Source organism: Trichomycterus rosablanca, chromosome 10 (genome assembly GCF_030014385.1).
Source record: "Trichomycterus rosablanca isolate fTriRos1 chromosome 10, fTriRos1.hap1, whole genome shotgun sequence".
In the NCBI taxonomy this organism is placed as follows: Eukaryota; Metazoa; Chordata; class Actinopteri; order Siluriformes; family Trichomycteridae; genus Trichomycterus; species Trichomycterus rosablanca.
The window spans coordinates 7,138,583-7,162,349 of record NC_085997.1 but is presented as its reverse complement, the minus strand read 5'-3'; the positions used below and the strand labels follow the sequence as shown (position 1 = coordinate 7,162,349).

Sequence of the window (23,767 nt, the reverse complement as noted above, 5' to 3'; positions counted from 1 at the left end):
GAAGACAGCAAGTATCATACACGGTAATGGTTAGATTCAGAAATAAGAACCGTAAACACGAGCGGCAAAACTTCACAACAAGACTCATACAGAAGAGTTTAAATAAGATGCGCATGGAACTGAGCACAGCTGAACTGAATCAAAACTCCGGAGACGATGAGCGCGATCAGGATTGGCTGACCTGGGACATGTGATAGTCACGTGAGAGTACGTGGAAACATGGGAATTGTAGTCCATATTGTTAGAAGCAGAATGTGCCCCGTCTATCCACCCCCAATCACAAGAGGACAAAATCAAAGATGAGCTGACTGCTTACTTGATGTCCCCCAGTGTAGATACTGATACAGACTCTTTAAATTATTGTTAATTATTGTTATATTGTTATTGTTATCAAGTTTGAGTTCCTTGAAAGGATGATTATAGGTGGTGCTGTTACTATTTTTGCACTTCTGCAGTCTTTTAAATTAAATACAAATTTTTCAATTGCATTATACAAAAACTAAAAAAATCACAATCGTAATCAAGAATCGATAATACATTTGATAATAATCAAGATTTTTTTTTTGTATCACCCATGTCCTAACTGTATTACAAATTCATGTGGACAGGTCTGTAAAAATGAAATTTGTGGCCCTCTGGTTTAGGTGTTTATGTGAAATCGGCCCTTGGTAAAAAGAAGTTGTGCACCCCTGTAGTAAAATATCAGTAATTACATGAAAAAGAAAAGTTAAGCTTAAAGTAATATCACAACCTTCAAAATGGGAACAAAGACACAAATGCACATAAGGTAGTAAAGTTACATATAATCACAACCCCCTTCCCCTAACCACCACCACCAGAAGTCCAACAAAATCAAAGAGAAAATGCACTTCATAAAAGACCTCACATTGTTCGTTCTAAATGCTAAGATCAATGTTTAAATAAAGTGAGTCTGTGATCGTTTAAAAGCATAATATAAATTTTAAAGCATAATATAAACAAGAGTACGTATATTTTACTTTTATATATATTACTTTTGTATATATTACTTTTTTGATATTCTTTAAGAGTAAATAACTACACACTATGTGTGCAATATTTTCACTTAGTTGTATTTCTTTCAGTTTTTCCTTTTTCAAATTAGTATACTACTGCAATGGTGTGGTAATCTATGCAAACAAAAATGTATTTAGAGTTTACCTCAGATTACAGATAAGGCATCATGTTATTTCTAATTTTGTGTTTTTAGCACTGACAATCGCGGTGGTATTGAAGCGTTTTATAACCACAGGAGTTCATTTAATGTAGGCTATTTGCTTCCACATTTGCGCTCACCTTTCTTGGGAAAGAAGTTCGTTAGCAGTTGCTTTCCCACATTTTTTTTTTTCTCTTTCCTGCCTCTCTTTTCTTTTCTGAAAACCGGATTCAGATTTATTGGGCATCAACTTCCATAGCACGGATACAACGCGCACTGCCGCTTCAGCAGAATGAATAGACCACTGAAGTCGTGTCATCATTTTGTAGGCCACGCCATGTTGTTATGCCCATATTTGGTAACCCGGGTCTAAGAGAAATTTTTAATGGGAAATATGAATGGAGATTTCGCAAATTGCCTCTCTCGCATCCTGTAGTCATAAAAAATGTTTCAAAGCTGTTACGTTTTGTTTTATGGAGATTCTTCTGTCTATTATCACTGGATCCTCTGAATTATGAAGTCGTTAAAGAGTCAAAATATGAATATTGCTACATGTAAGCTAATGCTACTGCGCACTGAATTGACGTCACTAGACTGGAAGCCTCTTAATGTTTTCTTTTTTCTTTTTCTTTTATAAGCCTCTTAAATGAGTGCACGAAGCAGCGTGATTCACCAGTGTAACAGTGGTGTGATATTCACAAGTTTTACTTTATATTTTTAGTAGGTAGCTACATTAAAGTAGAAAGCAAGGATGGTTGGGTGTTACGCCTTTGATTGTACTTACCAAAAGCGAGCCGCTCGTTCCGTTGATTTGATTGGTGTAGTTCAGTGACGTCTAATTAATGTGCAGTAGCATTAGCTTTCGTGTAGCATTATTAGTATTACGACCCTTTAACAACCTCGTAATTCAGAGGATCCAGTGATGTACAGGAGAGAAATGTACACAGGACAAAACGTACAGGGTTCTGAAAATGTTTATTTAGCACAGGATGCGTTAGAGTCGATTTTTTAAAAACCCTGTTAATTTTTCCCATAGGAAATCTGAGTTAGACCCGGGTCTCCAAATATGGGCATAACAAGGACTACAGAATGACGCACGACTTCAGCGGTCTATACTAAGTTAAATGCGCCTAGCCCGGTGAAGGTGGACTAAACCATTTTGTGCAAGGGGTGAGGGTGCCTGTCCTCAGACACTATATGTAGGCTAGGACACACAATTCAATCCATCAATCAACCGATTTATTTACCCAAAACATTAAATTTACATTAGTTAGCAACATTTATTGTGATCTTTAAATTATATTAATATTTAAAGGAAAATAAAATTCCAGACTCCTCAAGGGCCCTCCCCCGACTTGGGGCCCTGGTAACTCAGTCCCACTTTTCACCCCACTACGACGCCCCTGCCCAGGACCCTCAGATTAAAAGTCTGATGCTCTACCGACTGAGCTATCCGAGCTCTGCTACTCGCTTTAATCCTCACAAGGATGTGACTTGAATTACAAACTTTAACATACGTTGTCCTGTAGAACAGTTCCAGCAAGAGCACCAAAAAAATCCTTAAGAAACACTTCTTAGTACTACATACATTAGTTGTATTCCACACAGGTCAGCATGCAACATCGTTTTACTTTCTAACTGTATTCATATTATGCCATCTAGTGATCGATTGAATAGCCTACAACCAGCACAAACAGGGTTTGAGTTCTTAACACATAATCCAGTCAGTTAAAAACCCAACAAGAAGGCTGTACCTAAAACACTCATACCAGAGAAAACACACCCTAACATGCTAGTGCCGTTACAGTGCTAAGAATGATCCATCCAAAAACATTATTTGGTCAGTTGGAGTGCTCATATGGGGCTCCCTTTCTATTGCTATATGATGTGGTGTCAACGTTACCCAAGTTAGTCAGGATGCGGTCTAAGGCACTGCGTTCAGGTCACAGTCTCTCATTGAGGCGTGGGTTTGAATCCCACTTCTGACAGCTCATGCTTTATACAAATTTACATCTTTAACCCTCTACCATACATAATAATGTGAAAAGATTTGTTGCAAGATTGTTTCAAAGTTATTGCATGTTTGTCAATTAAAAAAATTAATAAAGGTCTTTAGACTAAACGATGAATGAAAATAGAGCGTAAACTGACATTATTTTTGACGCAGCGTTTCAGTGAGCAATGACGTAACGAGTCTTATATTATGTGTTGCCTTTAAATGATCATAATGTTTCTGCATTGGAGAATGCGGCCATCGATCCCGCTACCTCTCGCATGCGAAGCGAGCGCTCTACCAATTGAGCTAATTCCCCTTATAAAGAACTCTCCTTTACCCTTTGTAAATTGTAACAGGGACTTGAACCCTGGACCCTCAGATTAAAAGTCTGATGCTTTACCGATTGAGATATCTGGGCTCCTACCTTCTCTTTGACTTTCATTTACAAACCAGTCTGAAGAAGAAAGTTCATCACCAACTCATGATGTTTACCAGTTTGGTGTAGCTTGTGCTCCATCACAAGTGTGGCGATTGCACTTGCGAACTTTTCAGTCTGCAACCTCTTTGACTTCTATTGGAAAATGCATGTAGAAATTGCATACGTAGTTGCTCATTTCGATCTGCCCCTTAACCAGTGGTAGCGTGGCCGAGCGGTCTAAGGCGCTGGATTAAGGCTCCAGTCTCTTCGGGGGCGTGGGTTCGAATCCCACCGCTGCCAACTCATGTTTTTCAACGCCAGCTCCATGTTTACCCACCCAATGCAACGTATACTCAATCACAATCCCAAGTGTGGCACACGCGATTGGCCCTTTTCGACCCACAACCTTTCTTAACTTTTTTTTTTATGTAACATGAAACAGTTCGACCGCACTGTGCACACAAACCTTAACTTGGTGTACCTTTGTATCGTTGCTGTTATCTCTAGCATCACTCCGACTACATGCAACTATGATATAATAAGAAGCATAATAAAAAAACACCTGTACTCACCCAATAACTGTGTTTATACCTAAAATGGAACGCAGACACTGTGAAAACAGCATACGTTCTAAAGCCAAGCTCAAACACACCGATGCACCACGGAGTCTTAAATTAAGCATACAGCATGATGGTTTAGCAGAAGAAATGTTGTAAGAAAGAAAGCTCTTGAACCCTGGACCATCAGATTAAAAGTCTGATGCTCTACCGACTGAGCTACCCGAGCTCTGCAACCTGCTTTAATCCCCACAAGCATGTGACTTAAATTACAAACTTTAACATATGTTGTCCTGTAGAACTTCAATTAATATAAAATGTTTTTATTTCTGTTTCGGCTCTCTTGATGGTGATTATATAAAGTTTTAGGTGAAGTATGTTGCTGCTTACACACACACAAAAAAAAACATCTCAGGAGGACAATTTTGCAGGTAGATTACAAACAGATTCCTTTCTTTCACCTTTTTCCTTTTTTCCTGTATCAATTGCACGATTGTTTTCCAGTCCTTAATGTTATGTGCATTTATATGTGGCAAGAGAAAAAAATCCATAAAAATCTAATTGAGTTAGCAAAGAACCTTAAATTATACTAAAGAATTCTTCAAGTAGAAACAGTTCTAGCAAAAACACAAAAAACCCTAAAGACTTCTTAGTCTTAGTTTTTTATTATTTCAAATGCCATTAATAATTTATAATCACTGATTTGTGAGATATCAGCAGTAGTAGATCATGTTTAACTGGTTTAATATTGTTTAAGCGCTGATTATCGGCTGTTTTCCATGCATTTTGACAGACTTTAAAATGCGCAATCTGGCAACCCTGGCTGAAGCGTTAATTCATATTTTGGAGCGATGTATGTTTGTATGCTAGAATATAAATAACATCTTTTACAAACTGCTGTCTATTTACATTGACATTTTCCCTTCTGTCTAAACCTTGAAATTGGGTTTGTAAAAGTAAGCGATACTGTGGATAATATATTTAATGAGCTGAACTAACTGAGAGAAGCGCTAACGGTGGTGGAAGAGTCTAAAAGGGTTTGGAACATAGTCGTATCATCATAGCAGTACAACACAGTTTTGTCCGTAGCATCCGAAAATATCCAGAAGCTAATATACAAAAAAACCTTTTATTTTAATAAACTTACCTTGTTAATAAAGTATGACCACAAAATCTAAACAAACACAGTATCCGCTGCTGCAGTCTCTACACAAACTTTTCTGCACTGAAATCGCAAGAACACATTTTATGGATATTACGGTAATGCACTGAAAACGCGTCCTACAGTCATGCAAGCACATACAGCAGTGTGTGAGTTTACACTAATCAACCATAACATTAAAACCACCTCCTTGTTTCTACACTCACTGTCTATTTTATCAGCTCCACTTACCATATAGGAGCACTTTGTAGTTCTACAATTATTGACATGACCACCACAGAGCAGGTATTATTTGGATGGTGGATCATTCTCAGCACTGCAGTGACACTGACATGGTGGTGGTGTGTTAGTGTGTGTTGTGCTGGTATGACTGGATCATCACAGCAGCGCTGCTGGAGTTTTTAAATACCGTGTCCACTCACTGTCCACTCTATTAGACACTCCTACCTAGTTGGTCCACCTTGTAGATGTAAAGTCAGAAACGATTGCTCATCTTTTGCTGCTGTTTGAGTTGGTCATCTTCTAGACCTTCATCAGTGGTCATAGGACACTTCCCACTGGGTGCTGATGGCTGGATGTTTTTGGTTGGTGGACTATTCTCAGTCCAGCAGCACTGCTGTGTCTTATCCAGTCATACCAGCACAACACACACTAACACAGCATCACCTGACTTTCCTGCAAAAATCTGTAATAAAATATTTTCTGCCTTACTCAGCCCTCTGCTTCCTTGTATAGAAATAGGCTAAAAACAGGGGGTAGTAAGTCCTGCTGTCCACAACAAAGGACATTGGATAAATGTTTTGTTTAGAAAGGGTTAAAATTGCTGTACATTTCTGTAATCTTTATAAACTGAAGTTACGACTCATATTGAACAAAACTGATCTCTTACTTTGCTTATTTCCATGAAATGTAAAATATGATATGACAGCCATTTATAAAAGAAAGTTCATGAGCTGCTTGCCACACACCCACAAATGTGACATTAATAAAAAGCCCAGGATGTACTCTATGAAGTAGAAGTACTTAAATGGATTGCATCAATGGTGCTTGAGTTAGAGATCTCGGACACATGTCAAGTCAAATTTATTTATTTAGCGCTTTTTACAATGAGCATTGTCTCAAAGCAACTTTATCCAGGACCAACAGACCAAAAACCCCTATTGAGCAAGCCAAGGGCGACTGTGGCAAGGAAAAACTCAGGAAGAAACCTTGAGAGAAACCAGACTCAGCAGGGACCCATCCTTCTTGGGTGGCCTGGAGGATACTTTAAATAAAAAGGATTTACACAAATCATACAAACACAAAAGTAAATTGAACTGAAAGTTGTAACTAGCAGAAAAATAATGTGAGTTCTTCATTGTTCAGTCCAGTCTGTGATAAACTCCGTTGTAAGTTCTGGACATTTTTGGTGCAAACACGGCAGGTTTCCATCACATCTAGTAGGAGCAGCAATCGTTAAGAGTAAAATATCAGAGAGTTTTACAGGTTTAGACTCCAGCACCCCTAACTATTACAGCATAACTAGGTTTGCTTGTTTAGTTTGAAAAGACCAATCAAAAGCCTGAGTAAATGAATATGTTTTCAATCTAGACTTGAACATAGAGACTGTGTCCGAGTTCTGACAGCGGATCTCCCTAAGTTTAAAGCAGATGGAAATGTTGTGTTTCAATAAACAATAAAAGTTATCAGGAGCAATTCCTTGGAAAGACTCCAAAGGGGTTACCAAAAGTACAGTTGTTTTACATCAGAGGTGCCCAATACATCGATCATGATCTACCACAGCGATTCTCAACTGGTGGGTCGCGACCCAAAAGTGGGTCGCGGACACGTTCTGGGCGGGTCGCGGACAGCTTGTAAAAAATAAATACATTTAAAAAAATTTTTAAATAATTAATGCTCATCTGATTTTGTACTCGTCTTTTATCTGGAAAAAAAAGAGACAGAGAGAGACACGCATCAGACGCGCGCAGCATTCTCGTTGCCATGGTAACCACCATTCGTTTGCCGGTTACCCTTCTCTTTAAATTTGTGATGATGTTCGGAGGCAAGATGGCGAAACGCAAATACAACCCGGAGTATTTGAAATGTGGATTTTCGTTCATTGAGGACAAACACGGACAGAAACCCAAGTGTGTTATTTGTAATGAAGTGCTGGCACAAGAGAGCATGAAACCATCCAAACTAATGCGACATTTACAAACGAAACATCCCGCATGTAAAGACAAGCCGGTGGAGTTTTTTCAAAGACGACTTCATGAGCTGAAGGTATCAGAGAAGTGTCTGACAGCATCTTGCTCCAAACAAGAACATGCGCTCCGGGCGTCTTATCACGTAGCTCACCGTATTGCGAAGGCCAAGAAACCCCACACAATAGCCGAAGAGCTTATTTTACCCGCTGCCATGGACATGGTAAGAGAGGTGCTGGATCAATCAGTGGCAGACAAGCTTAAAACAATACCCCTGTCCAATGATACTATAGCTCGGCGTATTGAAGACATGTCTGGTAACATAAAACAACAGACCACAGCTCGCGTCCAGGCAAGCCCTTACTACGCATTACAGATGGATGAATCCACGGATATAGCTCACCATGCCATTTTACTGCTTTATGTGAGACATATGTGGGACGGTGATTTGCAGGAACAATTTCTCTGCAGCAGAGAACTCCCTACCACTACCAAAGCAGAGGACATTTTCAACTCCGTAGACTTGTATTTGAGCTCAGTGGGCCTAAGCTGGGAATACTGTGTTGGAATCACAACTGACGGCGCTGCCTCCATGACCGGGAAACATTCAGGTGTGGTGAAACAAATTCTGATGAGGGCACCTAATGCGACTTGGAACCACTGCTTTTTGCACCGAGAGGCACTGGCGGCTAAGAATATGGTTCCTGTGCTTGATGAAGCTTTGCAAAATGTCATCAAAGTGGTGAACCACATAAAACGGAGTGCGAAGAACAGCCGCTGCTTTTCAAATCTATGTAAAGATTTGGGTTCTGAGCATATGCAGGTTTTGTATCACTCCGAAGTGCGCTGGCTGTCGAGGGGTAAGGTCTTGTCACGCTTTTATGAACTGAAAACAGAAATCGCCACCTTCCTCTCAGAGAATAACTCCTCATATGCTGAACTGTTTGACAACCACACCTGGCTCGCACTTGTTGCATATCTTGCTGATATTTTTGAGCACCTCAACACGTTAAACGGGTCTATGCAGGGGAAAGGACACAACATTTTTGAACAGTCAGACAAAATTGTTGCGTTCAAGAAAAAGATCACACTGTGGGTAAATCATTTATTCAAAGACAGACTGGACATGTTTCCAAACGCTTGCCAGGAAGCACAGCAGCTGCACACCACGGCCAAAAATGACTTGAAAAAAACGATCAAGGTGCATCTCAATAAACTTCAAGCTCGGTTTGACGACTACTTCCCAGAGAGACACGGAGATAACATTAATGCCTGGATACGCGACCCTTTCAGCGTCAACATGGAAAGCGTCATGTTGCCAAGCAACGAAGAACATCAGCTGGTGGAGCTGTCATGTGACCAGACGCTGAAAAAGAGATTCGGCGACGTACGTTTTTCCCACTTCTGGTGCAGCGATGTGATGGCTGAGTATCCATCTCTCGCCACTCTTGCAGTCAAAACGATCCTACCATTCAGCACGACCTATCTTTGTGAAAGTGGCTTTTCTACCTTGGTCCAGCTCAAGTCAAAGCAGAGAAACAGGTTGAACACTGAGCATGACCTGAGAGTAACTCTGTCTACTGTCACCCCAGACTTTGAAACTCTGATCAGAAGTAAAGTACATGCCCAACTGTCTCACTGACTTCCACAAAAGACAGGTTAGGTGAAAGCATCTTGTTTTGTAGCCTTATTTATTTTATGCAGTTTTGATATTTAAATGTATTGTAGTAACTTTTATACATGCAGTTGGCATGATCCTCCTCAGTTTCTTACTAATGTACTCTGAATGCAGAGATATGCAGAGAAGTGAAATATCAAATTTTGTGGCCTTATTTATTTTGTGCAGTTTTGATATTTAATTTGATCAGTTTTGATATTTAATTTTATTGTAGTAACTTTTATACATGCAGTTGGCATAGTCCTCCTCAGTTTCTTTAAAAAAAATTGCTCTTAAATTCACTTTGCATGCATATATATGTTTAAATGTGTTTTTGAAGGCTATTTTTCAAAAATAAATTTGTTTGGTTTGTATTCTATAAAAGTGGGTCGCGACTTAATGACCATGAGAAAATGTGGGTCACGGGCTGAGACCAGTTGAGAACCCCTGATCTACCAGTTGTTCGCACAGTGCATACTGGTACGTCGCCCCTCATTCTAACAGGTCAGCGTGATTGACATGAAACGTGGCCATTGTTATTGTAAATTTGCGGTTTGCCTCCACCTAGTGGACATTTTGAGAAATGCAATTTATTACAGGTTAGAACATAACATTAAAAAAACCTCTTTGTTTCTAAACTCACTGTCCATTTTATCAGCTCCACTTACCATATAGAAGCACTTTGTAGTTCTACAATTACTGACTGTAGTCCATCTGTTTCTCTACATGAATTTAAAACCTGGAGAATGCAGGCATCGGTCCCGCTACCTCTCGCATGCTAAGCTAGCTCTCTACCATTTGAGCTAATTCCCCTGATGAAGGACCCTCCTTTACCCTTTGTAAATTGTAATGTACTACAGAGCGTTGATGCTGCATTATGAAAGGGCCAAAATAGTGCAGGATATACCAACTGTTTAATGCAGTGCAATAACAAAGCAGCTCTGTGAAGCAAGAACTAAAATTATGATGCATGTAATTCAACATAAAACGTGGGTATTAATATCTAAAACTCAGCGCATTATTAGGCTGCACATAAATATAGATTTAAACAGTCCTCTATTTACTACAGTTTGTTTGAAACAGCTGGGCGTACAACTAGTTGGTGTGGAGAACATGTTACACACACAGTGTACTATTATTTCAAGCTGATCAAGTACATGCTATTTCACTTAGAAACATCTCACAAAGTACAAATTCTTCATCATTCTAAATAAATCAGGGGTCCTCAAACTTTTTAACCAAAGGGCCAGATTACTGTTCTTCAGTGTTTCGGGGGGCCGGACCGCAGGTGAAATAGTAAACACACCCAAAAAAGCTATTTACTATGTATACTGGATGTATTGTCTGTGCTTTGTATAATTGTAGTTCATAATGATAATGCAGAAATGTTATTTATTTTAATAATTTTCATTATCCTACCTCATACAGTGTTTCCTTAAAAAATCAGTGTGAACTGTGAGCCTGCTTTTGCCTGACGAGAGTAAGCGTCAGGTTCCATATTTGTTACTGCCAGTCATAATAGCTAATAAATGTTGATCAGTGAGTCTGGATCTGACTCAGACTCAGCTTTATTGTCATTCAAAACCATGTACATGATTAGAACGAAATGCACTTACTCAGGTCTCGGTGTGTGTAAACATAATAATATATAAAATATAAATAGCAAGAAAACCAAGTTAAGTAAAAATAAAACTTAGGACTTAAAAAGACTAGAAGAAATAACTAAGATAGGAATTTTAAATATTTACATTTACATTCAAGTATTGCACAGGAACTACAGCAGCTTTATGTGGATCTAAAGTGCATGATTCGAACTATATCAGCAGAAAAAGGCAGCACCAGGTCACAGGTGTTTAAGGTAACTGGTGAATAGACAGTACATGAGGGGTGGAGCAATTTAGCAGTCTGACTGCATCCGGTTGGAGATTGAAGGTGTTTCAACTTCAAAAAAGTCTGCTCACAGATCCAGATGCTCCCGAAAACGGTAGTTACTTTGAGTGCATGTTTTATTGAGATCGGGGAGCAATGGAAAGAGAAGCATAAAAATTAAACAATGTGCTTGAGTTTTGATTTTGGATGCATAAATGCGTTGATCTCCGGGAGCAGGTCGTTAAAACATTTCAAAACTCGTCCCGACTCAGCCAGCAGATCTCAGTAAAGCCCATCTTCAGCTCAGACAAGAATTCCTGAAACTGCCTGTAGTTAAGAGCATTAGCTTTAATGAAATTAACATAGGACACGAGGATTTTCAAAACGAAATCCCACTTAACTGCTTTGCAACACAGTTCAGTGGCTGCGGTCACTCATCTCTCTATTGATGCGCCAATCACTCCCCTCATGCTTGGAGCGCCACCCGTTGGATCGCTGCCGTATAATCTACTGAGGTGGCCAATTTTGGTTTCCTCTGTTATTTTTTTCCCGTTATAATACTGTGAGTTTGAAGATGAACAGCGGCCAGACAACATGTACTGCTGCTGTGGTTAAAGGGGCCGGTCAAAGCATCTACCTAAAGTAGTTTGATGACCCCTGAAATAAACCATGTAGTACAGGACATTACCGCTTACCTAATGCAGTAAGAAAAAACTCACCTGAACAGGAACTTGAACCCTGGACCCTCAGATTAAAAGTCTGATGCTCTACCGACTGAGCTAGCCAGGCTCTGCAAGCTGCTTTAATCCTCACAAGGACGTGACTTGAATTACAAACTTTAACATGAGTTGTCCTGTAAAACTTCGATTCATATGAAAAGGTTTTATAACTGTCTCGGCTCTCTTGAAGTCGATTATACACTATATTGCCAAAAGAGCTCGCTGGTCGGGATGGCCGAGCGGTCTACGGCACTGTGTTCAGTTTGCAGTCTTCCCTGGAGGTGTGGGTTCAAATTCCACTTCTGACAGCACATGCTTTATACAAACCCTCCACCATACATAACAATCTAAAAAGATATAGTTTCAGTGAGCAATGACACATTGACTTTCGTATTACGTGATGCCATTAAATGATCACAATGTTTGTACAATTTTCATATTTTGGAGCGATGTATGTTTGTATGCTAGAATATAAATCTTTTACAAACTGCTGTCTATTTACATTGACATTTTCTCTTCTGTCTAAACCTTGGAATTGGGTTTCTAAAAGTAAGCGATACAGTGGATAATATATTTAATGAGCTGAACTAACAGAGAGAAGCGCTTACGGTGGTGGAAGAGTCTAAAAGGGTTTGGAACATAGTCGTATCATCATAGCAGTACAACACAGTTTTGTCCGTAGCATCAGAAAATATGTAGAAGCTAATATACAAAAAAAAAAAAGTTTATTTTAATAAACTTGCCTTGTTAATAAAGTTTGACCACAATTCTATTTCTATTGTATAGAAATAGGCTAAATACAGGGGGTAGAAAGTCCTGCTGTCCACTACAAAGGACATTGAATAAAATTGCTGTATATTTTTTAAATCTTTTGAAACTATTTGATTATTAGGAAAAGATTGACAAGAAAGATCATGAGCTGCCACACACCCACAAATGTGACATTACTAAAAAGCCCAAGGTGTACTCTATAAAGTACAGTAGTACTCAAATGGATTGCATCAATGGTGCTTGTGTTAGAGATCTCGGACACATGTTCCCACAGGGGACAAAAATGAATTGCTCTGTCTCAGGAGGATATGTTAATTAAAGCTCATAATGTCACTCATTACAGTTTAATTTAGAAATACAAGATCTGATAACTGACCTTACAAATTTTGAAACAGATCTGTGATGGAAAATTTGTGTTTCAATAAACAATAAAAGTTATCAGGAGCAATTCCTTAGAAGGACTCCAAAGGGGTTACCAAAAGTACAGTTGTAACACATCAGGGGTGCCCAATACGTCGATCGCGATCTACCAGTCGATCGCACAGTGCATACTGGTAGATCGCCCCTCATTTTAACAGGTCAATGTGATTGACATGAAATGTGGCCACTGTTTTTGTAATTTGCGGTTTGCCTCCACCTAGCCATCCCCAAACTGTTCCCACAAAGTTGGGAGCATGAAATTGTCCAAAATCTCTTGGTGTGCTGAAGCATTAAGAGTTCCATTCACTGGAACTAAGGGGCCGAGCCCAACTCCTGAGAAACAACCCCACACCATAATCCCCCCTCCACCACACTTTACACTCGGCACAATGCAGTCAGACAAGTACCGTTCTCCTGGCAACCGCCAAACCCAGACTCGTCCATCGGATCGCCAGACGGAGAAGTGTGATTCGTCACTCACGTCTGTATTAGTTTTAGTCGGTTCCTTTGCATTAAACATTCTTCCATAACATGATGGTGGACGCTGGCGCATTTGGCTGCCGCTACCGTTACCGTATTTTATCGTATTTTATTTTATCGTTTTTCGTTTTCATCTTTTTACACACCTTGTGGATCTATTTCTTTTATGTTACTTTTGATACTTTTATTTGTTCTTTTGATACTTTTTGTTCTTTCTACTGTACATCGCGTCTGCGGCCGGTGGTGAACGGTGGATGAGTTTTCCTGGGATCGGCACGAAGTTGAACTATTCCGTTGACCAGCTGAGGAAGTTCAACAATTGCACTACTCCATCGTGTATTTCAGTCATCAAACAGCTTGGACTCCTTCGCCGGCCTCGTTATATTCACAGGGGCTCCCGGAGAAAGCTTGTTTATTTTCGAAACGGTAACGCTATTCCATCCTTCTGGTCAGCCGTGCGCACTGTCGCTCCGCAAACACGTCATCAGAGCGCTGCTGCCTTGCACACCAGTAGCGGTGTAGTCTCCATGACAACGCTGTCCACGGAGTGGGATGGGAAACGCGGAGTGGACTTTGCAAATCTCCGTTCTCTTCCTCGTTCCTCACAGCCAACTACACAACAATACCACTTGAAAATGGCATTGCTTAATGTTCGTTCACTCAACACAAAAAGTACTGTACTCAGTGAATTTATATCTGACAGTGAACTAGACTTTTTCTGTCTCACTGAAACTTGGCATAAACCCTTGGATTATTTTACGTTAAATCAGACCACGCCAATGGGATACTCGTATATTGATGAACCTCGTATGGAAGGGCGAGGTGGTGGTGTTGCTGCAGTCTATAGGGATGATATTAAAATAACCACTTTGTCTTTTCCTGCTGCTCTTTCTTTTGAACACCTGGCTTTCAAGTTGTCAGGGCCTACTCCTCTGGTCACTGCTGTAGTTTATCGTCCGCCAAAGCCAAACGCTTCCTTTCTCTCTGACTTTTCAGATTTTTTAACCCAGCTTAGTGCCCTCTCATCCTCTGTACTGCTTATGGGTGATTTTAACATCCATATTGATGACAACAACTGTAAATTTGCCAGGGAATTTTTGGAATTGTTACAGCGTTTTAATTTCACACAACATATAAATTTTCCAACTCATAAAAAAGGTCATACTCTTGACCTTGTCTGCTCTACTGGTGTCCTAGTTCATCAGCCGTCCAGCCATGACCTTACTGTCTCTGATCATTTGACAATCATCATGGACATTGAGGTCACTAAGCCCATCACTACAGCTAAACGTAAAATATCCTTCAGGAATCTTCAATATATCTCTCCCTCTGCTTTCTCAGATTCTCTTGTTAAAAAGATGTCTGTCTGTCCTGTACTGTCTAGTACTTCATCTGACCTTGTCGATTACTATAATGACATACTCGCCTCATGTCTTGATGAGCTGGCTCCTTTGAGAACCAAATTTGTTTCATTTAGTCATTCTGCACCATGGTACACAATTGAGCTTCACCAAATGAAATCCCGTAAACACCAGCTTGAAAGACTTTATAAAAAAACCGGTCTAACAGTACATTATCAGATTTATTCTGATTATCTTCAACATTACAAAGACGCTCTTACGGCAGCCCGATCCACTTACTATTCCGAACTCATACATGCTGGATCAACAAATCCTAAGACTCTCTTTTCCACAATAAATAAGCTTCTCAAACCAGTTGACAATACTACCAATTCCTTTACAGTTGACAAGTGTAACTCTTACCTCTCATTTTTTCAAACAAAAGTTGAGAATATCCACAATTTTCTGACAGTTTCCCCTGTCATCTCTGTTTCTCCGCCTATCTCACCTCAATTTATTACCCAGCCTCTGTCTCAGTTCTCACCTGTGTCTCATTTGGACCTATCTGAGATCTTAACAGGGATGCGAAGCTCCACTTGTGTTTTGGATCCTGCTCCATCAAAACTGGTTAAGGGTTGTTTTCCAGTTATCTCATCACTTATCACAGAGATAATCAATTCCTCTCTTAGTTCTGGCTCAGTCCCTCAATCACTCAAATTGGCTGCTGTTACTCCCATACTTAAAAAACCTGAACTTGACTCTAACATTATGAGTAACTTTCGGCCCATTTCCAATCTTCCATTTCTGTCGAAAATACTGGAACGTGTTGTTGCCTCACAGCTCAAAGATCACCTAAATTCCAATAATCTATTTGAATCATTTCAGTCTGGTTTCCGCCCCCAGCACAGCACTGAGTCAGCCCTCCTCAAAGTCACAAATGACCTTCTTCTTTCCTCAGACTCTGGACAAATTAATATTCTCGTCCTCCTTGATCTTACTGCAGCTTTTGACACCATTAATCACTCCATTCTTCTGTCCCGCCTTGAATCCTCTGTCAACATCACTGGTACTGCCCTTTTGTGGTTAAGGTCATATCTCGTAAACAGACAACAGTTTGTTAATATCAACAATTGTAGTTCTGCCATTGCTCCACTGTCCCAAGGCGTTCCCCAAGGCTCAGTGTTAGGTCCCCTTTTGTTTATTCTTTATATGCTCCCCCTTGGTGACATCATACGTCGGCATGGTTTACATTTCCACTGCTATGCTGATGATATTCAGCTTTACATCTCCTCCAAATCCATTAATACTGAACTTCACTCCACTCTGACAAATTGCATCACTGAAATGAAATTGTGGATGAAAGCTAATTTCCTCAAATTAAACTGTGAAAAATCTGATATGATCATCGTAGGTCCTACAACCCTGGCAAAAACCACAAAAAATTTTCAAATTACCATTGATAATGACACTTTGTCTCCGTCTTCTAACATCCGAAATCTTGGTGTAATTTTTGATAGCAACCTCTCTTTTGACCGCCATGTAAATCACATCACCAAAACTGCTTTCTTTCATCTAAAAAACATAGCACGTCTACGTCCATCACTCTCCTTTTCTGCCGCCGAAACCTTGATTCATGCTTTTATTACATCCAGAATTGATTATTGCAATAGCATCCTTTATGGTACATCTAACAAAATCCTAAAAAAACTTCAGTATATCCAGAATTCAGCTGCTCGCCTCCTTACTCATACTCGCTCCCGTGATCATATTACACCTGTTCTCCAAAAACTTCATTGGCTTCCCGTTGCTCAACGCATTCAATTCAAAATTCTTCTATTCACTCACAAAGCTCTCCATAATCAGGCCCCATCCTACCTCACCGACCTGCTCCATCAGCACATTCCCTCCCGTAGCCTTCGCTCTTCTGAGGCTAACCTACTGTCCATACCCTCTAGGACCAAGCACCGGACCTGGGGTGACAGGGCCTTTTCCATAGCTGCTCCATCTTTATGGAATGCTCTCCCCAAACACCTACGAGATTGTCCTGACCTGTCCAAATTCAAGTCACTTCTCAAAACTCATCTATTCAAAATGGCATTTAACTTGTAACAACACGAAATAAATGCTTTTATTTTTGCTATTCTTTTTAATAGTTTTTATACTTAGATCACGACAGAAATGTGAAGTCCTAGATCCTAAAACTTGTAAAGTTTTCAGTTTCCTGATTGCATGTGAATCTGTCCTGTTTCTGTCTAATTTTAAGAAATTGTTCTATATTTGTTGTTCTCTCTCATAATTTAGCAAATTTTTAATGAACTGTCTTATGCTGCTCTCTTTGTTTTTATCTTAATTATTCTTGATGTTGATGTACTATTTTGATTTTGTACTATGATTTGTATGGTGTATGTACGTATTTGTTTTGATTATTTGTCTTATGTAAAGCGTCTTTGAGTATCTTGAAAAGCGCTATATAAATAAAATGTATTATTATTATTATATATTAATGCAAAGTATTATAGTAAGCAAGTATTAAAGTATGCAAGTATTCAAATTTGCAAGTATTAAAATACAATAGTATTAAGTACACATGTAATGTTGTACAACACTATGTAGTTAAATACATTGAATAAAAAGTAGTATATCGCTTTTATTGTCCTACCAGAATAACAAGATGTAAATCTACCAGCACCGACGTTAATCCTGAATATTTAACCTAGCACATGCGTTATCGGATTATATTTCTTGAGTATACAACAATAACCTTGGCTGACTTAAAAACTCACAGGTAACAGGTGTATAACACTTTTAAAATCAGACAAAATCAATTCTGTCGTTTTACATAAAGCTAATCATAACGTTATTTAGGGTTGTACGCAATAATAAATTTTTTATTCTGTTTATCTTACTTACACTTGTAAACAGAGGACATCTTTCTTCTTCTTTCTTTCTCCGCTGTGAACGCCTACCCAGCTCCAGTTGCATTATGGGATACATTAGCGGACCGAAAGTGTGCATCGCTTGCATACTCAAACATGGCTGCCAAAGAAGTAGGTCATCCGGGTACTTCTCACGTACCTCTTTGTGCATACTATGTATTCGGACATACTAACCGCTCTAGCGTACTCATTTCACGTACTATTGAGTATGGAAGTATGCGATTTCGGACGCAGCCAGACTCTTTTCTATATTATGCGTTGCTTTTAAACCATCACAGACTCAGTTTATTTGAAACGTTTATCGCAGCCTTTAGGACGAACTGAACCAAACCAAAACAGACTGACTTAAGGGTTGTCAAGGGCTTCTGTCAAGAGACAGAAATGGGGCCGGAGCTTCAGGAAAGTAACGACCACAACCCAAGAGGGGCCAGAGGTGCAATGGATAACGCGTCTGACTACGGATCAGAAGATTCTAGGTTTGACTCCTGGCTGGCTCGGTTACCTTATGCCTTTTTTTGTCTCTCTAACTCCTCATGTATGGTTCTCTGTACCCCACATCCAACAATGCACGTCTTGTCAAAACGACAAAGGCTTGTAAGAGCGAAAAGAAGTGGCTGATTCTGGCATCAGCCGGTGCTAAGCCTTGCAGTTTCCCATATGGTCTAGCTGTCAGGATTCCTGGTTTTCACCCAGGCGACCCGGGTTCTACTCCCGGTATGGGAATTGTCCTTTTTGATTGGACTCGAGTAAAACTCTGCATATTAGTTCCTTGGCGCCTTGTTGCTGTAGCTCAAGCAGCTTGTTCTGTTGGAACTATGACTGCAGTCTATCAGGGAGCAGCTGACGTGAGCCACCAGTGGCTGAGCGCTGGGAAGCCGTGATTGTATAGTGGTTAGTACTCTGCGTTGTGGCCACAGCAACAGCATGAAAGGGGACTAACAAAACATGCAGAAAAACAGATGGACTACAGTCAGTAATTGTAGAGCTACAAAGTGCTTCTATATGGTAAGTGGAGCTCATAAAATGGACAGTGAGTGTAGAAACAAGGAGGTGGTTTTAATGTTATAGCTGATCAATGTACAGTATATTAGAATAATACATTACTAAATTATATTATTCTGGGTTATCTGAGTATATTTATACAATAAAAAAAAAATTAAAATACATTCTACATGCTTTGATAACAATATTTGAAGCTTCAAGATTATCACCCAGGTACCACCATGATAAAATTACATCGACTATCTTCTCCTCAGTAACAATCAAACTGTCAAACAACTATGAAACTGACAGTCACCCCAGAAATCATGGTGGGAGTATACTAACGTCATAATAACACTGCCAAAATTCTACTCCCGCAAATAAAAACCCTCTTTTTGACCCTGCCACTTTCAAATAAAATCTGGCAACACTGGTCGTTACAACATGAATGTACATTCCTCAGGGAATTTAGAAACAACTCTTATCTTCTCCAAGCATGACACCCTGGTACATTTCAGACCCAGCAACACCTTTAGACACAACCTGCTTTATCCCAGGGACTTTACACCAATTGGTCAGCCACCTATAAAGCATGTCCCTCCTAGTCAGTTTAACCCCAATTTACACCTGGCAAGGTGGGGCAACGACTCTCAAATGAGTCACACCTTACTTTGCTTGATTTAACTTGAATTTTTTTTTCCATTATTCATTGATAAAGATTTCAGTTTATAATATTTTATCACTTATGTGACGAGTTGCTTGTTCATTTCTGTTTCTGTTGTTTAGCCTGTACAGAACCATGAGAGATCTTTGGACAGACATAAGTAGTGCCAGTTCTAAACAACAGTGATGTGCTGGGGAGTTGCACAGTCTTCTATTAAAAACATGGAAGTGTTCCTGTTGATGACCACTGGACTACAGTTTATGGGATCAGTGCCTTTATGTTGTGTTTTAAACATTTGTTGTTGAAATGTCAGAACATGTCATATGTAACATGTTTTAATAAACAAAATAAGTTTTGAAAATGCTTTTTGTTACATGACATTAGACCCTCTGGTTTAAATAAAGTACTTTAGTGATTTAGTGAGTGAAGTCTGGTTTCCTGGAATGTTGCTGGGCAAAATGTGCCAACTGTAGAGGGTAATTTTGATAATTTTTTATATCCATACGTTCTCAGCTGTACAAAACTACAGCTGCAGGAAAAGGTCATTCCAAACTTGTTTAGGATTCATCTACATTTCTGCATCAATTACTCATAAAAGGTGCTCTCCTGTGTTGTGCAAGTCATAAAGTAGGTAAAGAAAATACACACGCCAGTACAAACACAGTTTTATTCAATATTTTATTGGTTTTGTTTCCTCTCTTGTCTCATACACCATCACAGAGAAGGTCAAAGTGCTTTCAGGATGACAGACGTGGTCGTTGATCTGTAGGGACACAAAACAATGTACTGACCGTTAAATTACCATCGACTGGAATCAAGGCACAATACACATGTGTTACAAGTCTGCAGGATCCATTCCCAGACACCCACCATAGATTGTTGTGGTGACTCAGTCATTTCATCTTCTGTGAGGTATCAAGGTGCTTAGGCCCAAATCTGATCTGGTTGCTTCTTCCAGTAGGTTAGACTTGTTCATTGATGGGGCTTTCTATAAGACAATTACCCAGAACACACACACCCATATCAATCATTGATGTTTAAATTATGTTAAACTCCTAACTGCCTAAACCACTTTCTCCAGCACTCACCTTTCTGACCTGGCGTGGTATGTACATGGTGCTGAGGAATGGAGGTGATCTGAACCTCAGCTAAAAACCTCTGGATGTGTTCTTGTAGCAGACCTGTGCTGTGGTGGTGAAAACATAATGTGAGATTGATTTCCATCATGTGTTAAGGGGATGTTAAGCTAATAATTATCTGAGGGGGGAAACAGATGAAAAGCAGCTTGAAAAACTTCAGTATTATTCAGTCGACTGACTCGTCAAGCTGATCCACAAAATTTTGCTGATCTCCAAATCACTCCTGTTGTGTTTTCTGGTGTTCATGCTCTCAGATTACTTTTACATTACATGAAAGCAAACAGTGGACGGTTTTGTTCATACACATTTAGTCATTGCTTAGTCTCTGATATGCTCACCCATGATCTGTCTGCTACAAACCCATACAGGTGCCTGTAGAGTAAAGAAAAGGAAAAAAAAAAACAGTTTGACATGAGAAATTGTTGTTATAACTATAAAAATGTATGATTTTATTTGGTTAAAAGTTCTTTACACACCAATTACTAACCTAGTGTCTTTGATGTTATTAGCAAAATGCAACGATGATTCATTGCAACGTGTGATCTGGCCTATATGCTAACACAGACTCTTAGCTATATCCATTTAGGTCTATCCTTATTTGTTCTAACTGACCTGGTGTTACGTGGGGGGGGAAAAGGAGGACCCAAGATGCAGAGTTAAGTAACAGAAAAGTTTATTAATAAAAGTAAACAAATAATAATCAGGGATATAACGTTTTAACAAAGGAAAATGAAACCCAGTCGCGAATCCCCATCGCGGCTTGCGAGGCCGTCGTGATCGGCATTGCAGGACAGGAGCTTCTCCATAGAGGAAATTAGAGAATAACCCGAACTTGCCGTCGCGATGTCCGGGGACAGGTGGCTCTGTCACTAGTCGCACCATGCTGTCACCAGGCAGAAGCTCACCTATAGGAAACAAGAGAATGATCCGGACCCGCGTCAGCGCAGTCCGAGGAAACCAGTGGCTCTGTCACTAGTCGCACCATGCTGTCACCAGGCAGAAGCTCACCTATAGGAAACAAGAGAATGATCCGGACCCGCGTCAGCGCAGTCCGAGGAAACCGGTGGCTCTGTCACTAGTCGCACCATGCTGTCACCAGGCAGAAGCTCACCTATAGGAAACAAGAGAATAATCCAGACCCGCGTCAGCGCAGTCCGAGGAAATCGGTGGCTCTGTCACTAGTCGCACCATGCTGTCACCAGGCAGAAGCTCACCTATAGGAAACAAGAAAAACACCAAACTCGCCGTTGCGATGTTCGGGGAAACGGATGGCTTGATCGTCAGCAACAGCTGGAATGAAACCAATCCAATTAACGCAAAGAACACACCGAACTCGCCGTCGCGTCGTTCGGAGCGATGGCTGTATTCCCAAAGACCGCTTAAGCGGCGGGGGAAAAACAGCCAACCCGGAGCGCTTGCATAACGGGTTCGCAGGCTGAATTCCCAAAGACCGCTTAAGCGGCGGGGGAGAACAGCTAACCCGTATAGTGCAAGGAACACACCCGGAGCGCTTGCATAACGGGCTCATGGGCTGAATTCCCAAAGACCGCATAAGCGGCAGGGGAAAACAGCCAACCCGTATAGTGCAAGGAACACGCTGAACTCGCCGTCGCGATGTTCGGGGATACACCGAACTCACCGTCGCGAAGTTCGGAAATCGGGTGGTTTATCACCAAGCCGAAGCTGGAATGAAACCAATCCGTATTGTGCAAGGAACACGGCGAACTCGCCGTCACGAAGTTCGGGGACAGGTGGCCATGTCACCGACCGCGCCTCAGCACGATCGGGAAGCCGCACACCTGTTTAGCACACGGGACACCCCGAAATCGCCGTCGCGAAGTTCGGGGAACCCGTGTGCTAAATCACCAGCCAATCCTTGCTGTGGCTGGGAGTAAAACAAAAACGTCGACTTAAACTAAAAGAAACCAAACCAAACGAAACAGGGACAAAGGCGTGACAACCTGTGGCTGCACGGTGCCTGCTTAAATAAGCAGGTGCAGCTGCAGGTCGTCAGCCTTAATTAGGAGACCTCTAATTTAAGGCCTTTGTTCCAGAGGATCTGTAATTCCTGCAACGCCGGGGACCAAGGTAGGTTAGTCCCAACGCCGCAGGAAACCTTACAGTACGCCCTTCTCAAAAAGGACCACTCCTGAGGTCCTAAGCCCCGCAGCCCGAGTCCCCTCGGGTGGACTCAAGCAACTGGGGAGTTAAAGAGGACCACTCCTAAGGTCAGAAGCCCCCGCAGCCTGAGTCCCCTCGGGTGGACTCAAGCAGCCGGGGAAGTAGCCAGGGAGGGCCCCCTAAAAAAATTTTTGAGAGGGAATGGGGAGTTCTCCGCGGGTCCATTTAATGGTCACGCCTTTCTGTTACGTGGGGGGGGGGAAAGAGGACCCAAGATGCAGAGTTAAGTAACAGAAAAGTTTATTAATAAAAGTAAACAAATAATAATCAGGGATATAACGTTTTAACAAAGGAAAATGAAACCGAGTCGCGAATCCCCATCGCGGCTTGCGAGGCCGTCGCGACCGGCATTGCAGGACAGGAGCTTCTCCATAGAGGAAATTAGAGAATAACCCGAACTCGCCGTCGCGATGTCCGGGGACAGGTGGCTCTGTCACTAGTCGCACCATGCTGACACCAGGCAGAAGCTCACCTATAGGAAACAAGAGAATGATCCGGACCCGCGTCGGCGCAGTCCGAGGAAACCGGTAGCTCTGTCACTAGTCGCACCATGCTGTCACCAGGCAGAAGCTCACCTATAGGAAACAAGAGAATGATCCGGACCCGCGTCAGCGCAGTCCGAGCAAACCGGTGGCTCTGTCACTAGTCGCACCATGCTGTCACCAGGCAGAAGCTCACCTATAGGAAACAAGAGAATGATCCGGACCCGCGTCAGCGCAGTCCGAGGAAACCAGTGGCTCTGTCACTAGTCGCACCATGCTGTCACCAGGCAGAAGCTCACCTATAGGAAACAAGAGAATGATCCGGACCCGCGTCAGCGCAGTCCGAGGAAACCGGTGGCTCTGTCACTAGTCGCACCATGCTGTCACCAGGCAGAAGCTCACCTATAGGAAACAAGAGAATAATCCAGACCCGCGTCAGCGCAGTCCGAGGAAACCGGTGGCTCTGTCACTAGTCGCACCATGCTGTCACCAGGCAGAAGCTCACCTATAGGAAACAAGAGAATGATCCGGACCCGCGTCAGCGCAGTCCGAGGAAACCGGTGGCTCTGTCACTAGTCGCACCATGCTGTCACCAGGCAGAAGCTCACCTATAGGAAACAAGAGAATAATCCAGA

The 23,767-nt window shown here is 41.2% G+C and overlaps 1 protein-coding gene, 1 long non-coding RNA gene and 2 other non-coding genes across 8 annotated transcripts; 2 read left to right on the top strand and 2 right to left on the bottom strand.

Moving 5' to 3' along the window:
- Nucleotides 1-3,413: 3,413 nt before the first annotated feature.
- trnaa-cgc (transfer RNA alanine (anticodon CGC)) lies at nucleotides 3,414-3,486 on the bottom strand. Its single transcript has one exon. It is a non-coding gene; the product is annotated as a tRNA-Ala (tRNA).
- Nucleotides 3,487-3,806: 320 nt separating this feature from the next.
- Nucleotides 3,807-3,888, top strand: trnal-aag (transfer RNA leucine (anticodon AAG)). Its single transcript has one exon. It is a non-coding gene; the product is annotated as a tRNA-Leu (tRNA).
- A 3,402-nt stretch (nucleotides 3,889-7,290) lies between these two features.
- LOC134321615 (protein FAM200B-like) lies at nucleotides 7,291-8,852 on the top strand. The gene is made up of 2 exons (XM_063003420.1): nucleotides 7,291-8,694; nucleotides 8,787-8,852. Exons 1-2 carry the CDS (start codon nucleotides 7,291-7,293, stop codon nucleotides 8,850-8,852), a joined length of 1,470 nt encoding a protein of 489 aa, XP_062859490.1.
- An 11,142-nt stretch (nucleotides 8,853-19,994) lies between these two features.
- On the bottom strand, nucleotides 19,995-21,389 carry LOC134321750 (uncharacterized). 5 transcript variants are annotated; one of them, XR_010013901.1, is made up of 6 exons: nucleotides 21,375-21,389; nucleotides 20,957-21,081; nucleotides 20,808-20,841; nucleotides 20,419-20,516; nucleotides 20,201-20,318; nucleotides 19,995-20,093 (listed from the first exon to the last, which is right to left on the bottom strand). It is a non-coding gene; the product is annotated as an uncharacterized LOC134321750 (long non-coding RNA). The 5 variants fall into 5 exon arrangements; XR_010013902.1 differs by lacking the exon at nucleotides 20,957-21,081; XR_010013900.1 differs by lacking the exon at nucleotides 21,375-21,389 and having other exon boundaries at nucleotides 20,957-21,095.
- Nucleotides 21,390-23,767: the final 2,378 nt, after the last annotated feature.